The 10,919-nt window shown below is 33.1% G+C and overlaps 1 protein-coding gene across 1 annotated transcript; it reads right to left on the reverse strand.

The window, feature by feature from the left end:
* Nucleotides 1–5,859: 5,859 nt before the first annotated feature.
* Nucleotides 5,860–9,796, reverse strand: LOC110649826 (serine/threonine-protein kinase D6PKL2). The gene is made up of 2 exons (XM_021804543.2): nt 9,197–9,796; nt 5,860–6,715 (listed from the first exon to the last, which is right to left on the reverse strand). The coding sequence occupies exons 1-2, from the start codon at nt 9,733–9,735 to the stop codon at nt 5,920–5,922; spliced, it is 1,335 nt and encodes a 444-aa protein (XP_021660235.2). The 5' UTR covers nt 9,736–9,796; the 3' UTR covers nt 5,860–5,919.
* Between the last annotated feature and the right edge of the window lie 1,123 nt (nt 9,797–10,919).

Consider the following 10,919-nt stretch of genomic DNA (forward strand, 5'->3'; position numbering starts at 1 on the left):
GGTCCAACACTAACACATAACATGGCTGGTCGTGTGGCTGTGAGATAAAATTTTCTTTTCAACTTATTGATAATTTTGGGATCACATAAAACTTCCATGACACATCTCCACATAAAACACCAATCAAGCGATTTAACAAAAATCCAGGCCGACAGAATTTTAAATATGAACACTTGCAAATTGACCTTTTTTCTTTTTTGAAGCACAATTCAAGGTGTTGACAAAGTTTTGAAACTCCTCCATCATCATGATAATATAGCACTCCCATAAAGCTAGGCCACCCTATCCTGCTAACACCCCTTTCATGGATTTGGCAATTTGAACTATTATCCACCTTAAGCAAACAGATTGTTATCTGAAATTAAAGCAGGCGTTTTCATGTTGAAAACCAGTTACTGCAAAACCATATAGGCTACAGCTATCTTAAATTGTATAGATTAAAACCAAACGCAGCAAGATAATAGTACAACCAATAACCAAATCACCAACCAAAGCAACAGAAACAATACCAACAACATCAACAACACCCTACAGCCCATAAGCTTCACCAATTCAGTAGTGACCTAGAGCGAGAAATGACACACACAAAACAGACTGAAGCATAAAAAACAGAGAATATCAAAAGATCGAATAGAGCTAAAATTAATACACCTACCCTAATGAAAATCTAAAACGTAAAGCCCTTAGAGGCACTAAAATGAAGAAGCTCAAAATAAACAATAGAGTGAGATTGCATACCTAGTTGCAGTGGGAAGAGTATCGAGGCAGGCTTGCTCAAACTGGAGAGGACGCTTGGCGCGAGCCTTTGGAGCCGCGCCGGGTCCAATAACGACTCTTCCTCGCTCTCCGGCATATATATATATAGATATATTGATGTGAAACGGCATCGTTTAATTACTAATAATCCACACTCCAACCTTTAATATATAGCAAGATTATTTAAAAATAGTGTCTCTTGTAAATATAAAAATTTAGTTATTCTCTTTATAACTACAATAAAATTCATATATATGTGAGAGACGGTATGAGTTTTGGGAGCATTAATTAATCTCTCATTTTAAAAAGTTTGAAGGGATTAATTCAGCCCAAACTGAAGTGCACTTTCAAATAATAAAAAAAAAGTGAGATTCTCTTTTTTATCAACCAAAAACTCGAATATTAGAGGTTTGAATTGAAATTAATCAAATTTTGATTTTTTTTCATAATTATCTTATGAAAAATTCAAAAATTGGATCAATTTTATATAAAAATCAAATTTTCACTTTAAAAAAATTAAAAAATTTTTACTGTCAAATTTGATTAAATAAATTTAAAATGAATTAAATCGAATTAGAATCCAAACTTAGGTTGAAATAAAAAATAACCCTCTGATCCAATTTCAAATAAAAATAAACTTTCACTTTTACTTCTAAATTTTTTGTTCATGTTTAATTTTATCTATTTCAAATTTTTAACCCAAATATTTAAATTTAAACGCAAATACACCCCTTCCTTATGGAAGTAATTATGTAACACCCCAAATTTTTTTAAATAATTATTTTATGTCAATGTAATTATATTAAGAAGAATGAACCCGTGAAGTATCTTGTTTGGAATTAAGGCATGACACACATTTCTCACAGCCATGTTAGTTCAAATGGAACTTATAGTTTCTGGGGCTCCTATCTATCTAGGATGAGCAATTTCCTACTAAGGGTAGTAGGAAATGATAATGTTATGATGGTCAAGTTGGAAAAAGAGATACAAGAAGAATTTTCTATAGTCAATTACGAGTGTTACATAATATGAAAGATGTGCTGGTAGGAGCCAATCGTAAGGTTAGAAGTCCAGAAGTAATGGAACTAGTAATCAAGATAGGACTAAGATATAAAAACAAGGTCAAAGTGGATGTTTGGATGGACATCCTTTAAAGAAAAGGTATAAGGGTGAGAAAGGACAAAAGTTAAAGAATAAGTACAGTAGATTGGAAAGATATCAACAATAGCAAAAACAGGAAAAGAAAGTAGATAAGATCCAAAGGACAAGAGGAAAGCTTGGTAGAGTTAGTTACAATAAAAAGAATAAGAAGGAATAAGTATACTAGGGGCACATTAAGGGATGTTTAAAATAAGTTATGGTGAGATGATAGATTAAAGGAGTAGTGGAGCCTCAATCTAAGTGCCAATGCGCTAGAAAGTATGTCACATGATAAGAAGTTTTAGGAAGAAGTCAAGATACTTCCATTCCAGAGAAGGAGTGGAAAATGATAAAGTCGCATTAACTGGGTTGTTAGGTAATACAAACACTTTTGTCATATAGGAGAAGAGACCCAGTTCACTTTTCAATGTTGATAGATGATGTAGGGTACACTTGGTACTTGAATGGAGCTCTACATGACTAGTTAAATACGATGGACAAGTGTTGGTCTAAGGCCCTTAGTAATGACACAAAGAAGATTGGAAATTCGAAGTATCATGATAGTGAGAAGATGCATAGGTGTTGACCATTGAGGTCATAGGACAAGTAAAGATTTCAAACGAGGTGCCTATAATAGGTGCTACAGGAAAGCATCTCATAGGATATTATAGAATAAAGAACATAAGTTATGTCTTTAGGGAGCAGAGATTATTGAAACATAAAAATAGAAACTGAAGTCACTAAGAGACATGTTAGGGCAAAATGAAAGTGAGGTAAGCGCCAAAGTTGATTGAAGTTATGAGATATCAAGTCAAGCACAGTGGGGTTATAGTGAGTACTAGAGACGTCAAAAAAGGTAACGAGTAGTCAGATATGATGTTTAGTCTCAGAAGAAGGATGGTAGCTGGCGTACTACAATAGGGGCAGATAGATGTGAAATATTTTTAACCATCCATGCAGATCCAAGGAGAAAAGATATAGAATTTGCAAAGGGGGTGGCTATGTGTTCCTAAAGGTTTCTCCTATGAAAGGGGTTATGAGATTTGAAAAGAAAGGCAAGTTGACACCTCGTTACATAGGACCTTTCGAGATCACCGATAGAGTTGGAGCAGTAGCCTACCGGTTGGAATTACCGCCAAGCATTTTTCATGTCCACTCAGTATTCCACATCTCCATGCTAATGAAGTATGTTCCTAACCTTCACATGTGCTGCAACCAGATGCAGTAGAGTTGAATGAAAACCTGACCTTTGAGGAGCAGTCTGTAGCTATAGTGGACTATCAGATGAGGCAGCTAAAGTCAAAGCAGATCCCTATAGTTAAAGTTTTAGGGAGGAGCTAGTCAGTGAAAGAATGCACCTGGAAGTTAGAGTGGGATATGCGTAGCAAGTACTCGTACTTATTCAATATGTAATCCTGTATTTTTACTTTGCTTTATGTAAAATTCGAGGATGAATTTTTTTATAAGGGGGAAAGAATGTAACACCCTAAATTTTTTTAAATAATTATTTTATGTATAATTATATGATTTTTGCCTAATTTGGAGGGCCTTGGAGGGTCCATATGTTATTGATATGTTGTGATTGTGGAAAATTGAGAATTAGAAGTGTTAATTAAACTTTTTTGCCGGATGGGTAGGTCCTATGTATAGGGAGAATTCTGCCGGATTTTCGGTAAAACCTTAGGGCTGTCTTTTGATTCTTTACAGCTTTGTTTCAAGTTGTTTATTGATAAATTTTGATATATTGTTTAGGTGAGCCGAGACATTCTTCTTCTTCAGTCCAGCCACCGCAGTGACCTTTAAAGTGTTGTGAGTAGATATTTATTTTATTTATAATTTAATATTATTATATTTCTGGCATGCTCATGCATCACTTATATTTATGTAGTTAAATATTAGGTATGCCCTGTTTTGCATTTATAGTTGATGATAATTTATCGGTTGCTATGTTTTGATTTCTGGAGTCGTGTGTGTGAGTTGGTGTGTATGTGAAGTATATGGATATGGGTAGGACGGGTAGACGCAGTTGGAGCTTGACTTGCTAGGACCCGATCTTTATTATGGATAAGTCGAAGTAGACACGGCTTTGAGTTGATCTCGCTAGCCCCCGCATTTGGATAATAAGAGAAAGTCCGGCTTTGAGTTGATCTCGCTGATAGAGGTTGGAACTAAGAGAGCTAGATAAGTGGATCAGTTCCCTATATATGTATGTGTGAGTATGAATATGACATGGGTGCGCGAGTGCTCCAGATTATCTTTGATGTGACATAACTTATTTATATGACTTATATGAAGATAATGCATTTCATTTTTAAGGATGCATTAGAATTAGATAGTTATAGAAATTGTAAGTAAAATAAATATTTACTCTATAAGTCAAATACTCACTTCTGTTCACTCAATTTTTCAGGCTACAGGAAAAGTTCTTTTTCAGAGTAACCTATTTTCTTCCTCGCAAGTTTAACAACAGTTATTTATTTGTTTTATTATTTTCTAAATTTGACATATAGAACTCCGCGTGTGTTAGCAGTAGCATGGGCTATATTGGAAATTATATTAATTTAAGTTTTGATATCAACAAATGAAAATTTTTATGATTTGCATATAGTTTAAACTTGATTGTATTAGGGTTGAGCTGAGTTCCCCTGGTTTTAGATTTTAATAGTTATCGGATTGGTTAATTCGAATAAAAATATAATATAATATTTTCTTTTCTTTTATTTGAATGATGGGCATCGGTTTTTGGCCATGATTATGGATTTTGAATTAGTAAGGTTTATTACGGGCTTGGGGGCTTTATGTCGGCTCAAGTTCTAGTGTCAATCCAGCCTGTAGGTTTAGGTCATGATGAATTAACCCATAATTTTTTATTAATTTATATTAAAAAATAACTTATGCACTAATTAATTTGAGCTTAAATAAAAAAAAGTTGAATAAATTAGATAAAAACTTAAAAGTAAACAAAATTGGACATAAATAAAAAAAAAATTCAGATGCAAAAATGAGCTTCTATCCAATTCCCAATGCTCATCCTTCAAAACCAAACCGCCAATCTAATTCCAATACCGGCTCAAAACCGGACCTCACGCATGCCTCCCAAGACCCAGGCTTAGCCGTAAACAAGTCACATGGAGTGGAGGCTTCGTCCTCTAAACCAAACACATAGAAACAAGCAGCAATCTCCTCGTGGCATGCCATGTTAAGTCCCTCGAGATGGACAGCCTAACATGCGGTGCAGGGCATCAGCGGCTTCCCCTGCCAAGTTAACTTCTTCCTTTCATCAACATATTCTCGGGATCCAATGTTCCCAACCTCACCATCGACCCATCAAATTTATAAAATATTTCTCCACATGAAATCAAGATACTCACAGCCTAGTTACTTATTCTTTATAATTGCTAACATCACTGGCTTATAGACAAAAATAAGCTTCCATTCCCCACCAAAATGGCAAAATATATTATAGTGACCAATAAATTCATGAATAAATTATCTTTTCACTCCTATGTCATGTATAATTAATATTTGGATTTTTATATTTTGAATTATATATGAAAATGTTCATTTTTATTAATTTAGTCATCAATTAATAGATTAAAAAGTGATTTATGAGAACTAAAGTATTAATAATGATAAAAGTGTTATAACAGTGAAACTCATAAACAAAATAATAATTTATTTTAAAATATATTTAGAAAATTTTCACTATTTATAAACAATAAGATTGATAAAAAAAAAATAGACTAAAGTATATGATAAAATCAAAATCAGGGCTTTTTATCTACTTTTTCAAAATATAAAAATTCAATTATTAATTATAACATAACATTTGAACGAAAAAACAATTTACCCAAAATTTATCTATTAGTTACGACATAAAAATTTATAATTTACCATAATTTTCCCAATTTTAGAAAAAACTGCAAAGCGAAGGTGGAAAAAGAGGGCAATCCATCAATCGTATGGAGTTTACTAAGGCAGGCTGCTTAATTTATTAATTTTGTTCATTTTTTTTAAACTTTACTAATAATATTCCACTGGAGTGTCAGGACAAATTTCATCTGATACAACTTCTTTGGTAAATGGAGGAGGAACATAAGGTGGGGGTGTGCATCTCAATAATGCCCAATTCACCCCTTGAAAGAAAGGGTGATGCTTAATAGCAGATGCTCCCAGAGTGGAACCCAATCTCCTGCCAGGATCCTTAACTAATAGTTGTGAAATCAGGTCTTTGGCTGTGGCCGGCATGGCACGTTCTTTAGGAAACTCCAGAGCTCGAGCTACAATGTTAGCTAAAGTTAACTCATGGTCCACGCCTCTGAAGGGTGTGACTCCACAGAATAGTTCAAACATAAATATACCTAGAGTCCACCAATCCACAGGACTACCATGGCCTTCACCGGACACAATCTCCGGTGCCAAGTACTCGTGGGTCCCCACGAACGACATGGACCGGACATCAATGGGTTCAGCCACAAACTCAGGCCCACCTCGGTGGCCTGTCTTCTTTTTGCGTTTACGTCTTGGGCGGAAGCAGGATACAGCTGGAACTATACAGTTAGGGATAATGCAGGAGGATGAAGTGAAAGGAGGATGATCAATGGGGTAGTCATATTTTGGTACTGCAGTAGGTGGGTTTTGGTTACTAATGATCTGAGGGGTTGATGTAGATTCATCACATTTTAACGAGAGGTCAAAATCAGTAAGCATTATATGACCGTCCGATCGAACAAGCACATTTTCCGGCTTAAGATCACGGTAAACAATACCCACCATGTGAAGATACTCCAAAGCTACCACTACTTCTGATGCATAAAACCTGTAAAAAATCACAAAGATTAACAGCAAGTTTTAATTAACTAACAAATTCCAATCACAAAGCATTGCCATTAGTTTAATTAAACCTACTTATGATGAGCAAAAACAGAGTATTGAGTGGATGTCCAGTGGGTGTCTAGAAATGTAACAATGCATTTGAGAAAGAAAACTGACCAAGAGGATAAGGTGAGGATAGGATGTGTGTTTCTCAATTGGAATAATAAAAGGCCAAAAAGAAATGAGATGAATTTGGGGCCACAAGTCACATGACGATCTCCGAAAGAACGCCCAGAAATCCAGCAAAAAATAACGGAAATTCCTGAATATTAAAAATATCGGATTCCATGGCCCAAGGGATATTTTGATTCAATCCTAAATGGAACAAAACCATAAAAGCTTCCATAGACAGAAGTTTCCTTTTTGCTTAAGCAAAGTACTTCATCAATGAATTCCGAATATAATGACTCTATAAACAATAACAAAAATATTATAACAAAAAATAAATAAATAGTTCATAGCTCAATCAAAACTAAAATGAGTAACATATAGCTTGATATTTAAATTTGAAACTTTATAATTTTAGAAAAGATTTAAATATTAAAACATACACTTTTGAGTAACGAATTAAATCCGTCTGATATAAATCATACAAATTCAGTCATCCATCATTGATAATCCTCTGTGGATTCCTTTCGAAATCGTTTGATTTTAAAAAATACAAAAATCATTTATTTTACGGATCATGTTTAAAAATTTTTGGATTTGTATTTGTATCCAACTAGTAGCTTCATTCAAGCAAGAACATTGAGCATCTTCAAATTGAAGTTGCTTCACGTGCCACCTCTAAAAGATAGTAAGATACGAAATCAATAAGTGGGTTTTCCTCCTATAAATACGATTAGGGCCTTGCACTCAATAGACAATTATTTATCGTACGCCATATAAAATTTATAAACGCAGCCTAACTTTTCCTCCATGCAAATGCTAAGTGCTAGGTGAAAAATACATGCATTTTTCAAAATTGGTCTCCAAATTGGTCCCTTTCTGCCAATGTAAGCAAACTAATTAATTAATATGGTTGGAATCAATTACTATAAACTTCAAAACTATCAATTACAGCAACATTTTTCGCTCACTGTACTGGTTTCCGCCATTAATTGGAAATGGCTGTCGGCATAGCCTTGTCTGAGATAGAAGCCGAATAGCCAATCACCCACCAACTAGAGGACCCATATTTTCAGATTGATTTGATTTAATTTTATATTAAAATTATTTTTTAAAAAAATTAATTATAAAATTTAATAAAATCAAATTGAAATTAAAATTAGAATCAGAGTGAAATTAAAACTATGAAACCCTTAAATTTAGTTTCGATCCCTTAAATTCTGAAATTAATATCAATTATCTTATTTTAGTTTCATTTTAAAATTAGAACGTGACCTGTCCTATCAATACCAATAATAAAATAGAAATTTATCACATATAATCTTTCTCATATTCATGTAAAATATATTATTTATGTTTTAAAAAAACCTCTTATTTGTAAATATATATCAAACATATTTTATGTGCATAAGTAAATAAAGTGATTTAACATAAATTAACTAATTTCATAAGATTTTTATAACATCATTTAAAAAAAATTTATAAAATAATTTTTTTTCATGTAAAATAATTAACTATGAAAATTTTAGTAATTTAATAAAAAATATAAAATTTCTCCACATAAAAAACGCATAATATTTTTTTAAAAAAATCTAATACATAATATTTAATAAACCCTAATCTATTTCTATATTTTTTTATTAAAATCACATCATCGATCATTAGACTTTTCAAAATATTACATATTTTCTTTTTTACATGATGAAATTTACTAAAAAATTTTACTTAATTAAGTTAATAAGTTTTTCAAAAAAAAAGTTTTTTGTAATTAAATATTTTATAAAAAAATATAAAATTATAAAAATTTTATAAGATAAATTATAAAATTTTATTAAATTAATTTATTTTTTATAATAAAATAAGTTTACTGATCATAAAATACACCTATATTATAATTTTCACAATAAAACAGTGTGTCTAGTGCCTGATTGATCGTCACGTGGTTGTACTCCCGCTGCATAATTTACGTTGCTCGTAAAACATGATTTGACATTTGACTCCTATTAAAATAAAAAGTCAAAAGTACACCGCACGTGATCATCCCAAAACGGAAATAATCCGGTGTAAGTGAATCGCACCGTAAATTCAAATTCACTTGGCGAGTGATTAGAAAATATTAACGACCCAATCCCGAGGGTCCACCTGCCAGGTTCCGCGGCTTCCCCCAGTTGGTGGACCCCATATACCGATCAATCGCTCCTGTCGTCGGTGGTTTCCGAACTGTTCATCGCTTCGCAAACCACCCACATACAGAGTAATTTTTAAAGAAAAAACATTAGTTTTTGAAATAAAGTGTACGAATGGCTAACGTGCGCACCTGACCGCGGTTTCCTCGAACCGTTTCAGTGGCTGACGTTGGCGGATGACGTGAAGGTCGCCACCGGGACAGAACTCGGTCAGCAAACAGAGCCATCTCTGCGAATCTATACTCGCATAGAGTGCGGGCAAGAAAGGATGATCCAACATTTCCAATATTTCCCTCTCGGTCCTAGCCCTGCCTTCCTTGTTTCTACTCACTAACTCCTTCTTATCCATGACCTTAGCCGCGAAAAGTGGGGAATCAATCATCCCGGTGGACTCAGGTTTCTTCAACTTGGCAAGGTAGACAGAGCCAATGTCCCCGGAGCCAAGGCGGGCGGAGAAGCGGAGATCGGAGAGAGAGAGGGATTGGTGGTGTTTCGCGGACTTAGAGGAGAAGGAGGTGTGAGTGGATGGGGCTGGAGTGAGTATCGCGGAGGAGGAACCAGAACTTGTGCTACGGTGGAGGGTGGTGGTTGTGATAGTGGTAGTGGCGGTGGAGGCGAAACTCAGGCTTTGGAGGTCGTCGTCGGCCAAGTCTTCAAGCCATGGCTCCATTATACAAAGTTTACAGAGAGGGAGAGAGACAGTGCTGTGAGATTTAATTTTTGAAGGTGGCGTGGGGGAGTGAAATGGGCCGAAAAATGGGTATAAATTGGGTGAAATGGTGGGCCACTGGGCCGTAAATGTGGAGACAGAGACTATGGGATCTAATTAAAGAGATTGTGTCTTTGGGTAAGTCTCTTTTACTTCTAGAGATAGAGTGTAATAAGTGGTCAAGATTGGTGGGAAATTATTATTATTATTTTTGATAGAGTTAAATCTGATCAATCTTTTTATCAGTAAAAAAATTTAAAATAAATTATTTTAGTTATAAGATAGATATTTAATCATTAAATTATTAACTTATAATAAAAATAATTTTGTTTTAACTTGGATAAAAACTGAATTTTCAAATTGCCGCCAACCCAACAAACAAATTAGTGACTAATGCCAAAACTATGATTTTATATTGTGTTACCATCACCATCAAAAACTGCTAAGGACAAATAATTAATTGTGGATTACAGGGAATGATTAGTCCATGTCAAAATAAAGAACTTGATTGCATTGTCCAGCTACAATCTTTAGTCTTTCTCATGCATACATTTAGCTGGTTTCTCTACCATCAAACATTAAAAAAATTAAAAGAAAATGACCCACAACATAACATGCCATAAATTGTGACATCACAATTTGTTTGTAATTAGGGGATTATTAAGACTACAATTAGTTAAATTAATAAATAAGCAGAGAAAGAGAAAAATTGACAAAAATGGAATCTTAGGAGGTTCAATTGAATTTATACTTAAATTATAGTTGAAAGGGTAGTAGATGATATAAAAAATAATTATTTAATTTTTTGAGAATTTTTATAAATAAAACATATTAACTTTAATTTTTGATTAATTTTTAATATTATTTATTTAATATATTTAATTTTAATTCCTTATTCTTGCTTTTTTTATTAAAAAATGTGTTAATGAATTCGACTTGCTAAATATTTAAAACGGATTTGACTTTAATTTAAATTTGAGTATTTATCAAATGCAGATAATGGAACATAATAAGCTTTAATTTAATAATATTAGAATAATATTTTAATATTATAATATTTTAGATTTAAATTTCAATTAAATGAAAATAAAATTCTTAATATTGTAAATTGTAATTATTCAATAATTAAAGTAATTAGCAATTTT

The sequence above is a fragment of the Hevea brasiliensis genome, chromosome 6, assembly GCF_030052815.1.
Source record: "Hevea brasiliensis isolate MT/VB/25A 57/8 chromosome 6, ASM3005281v1, whole genome shotgun sequence".
NCBI classification, from domain to species: domain Eukaryota; kingdom Viridiplantae; phylum Streptophyta; class Magnoliopsida; order Malpighiales; family Euphorbiaceae; genus Hevea; species Hevea brasiliensis.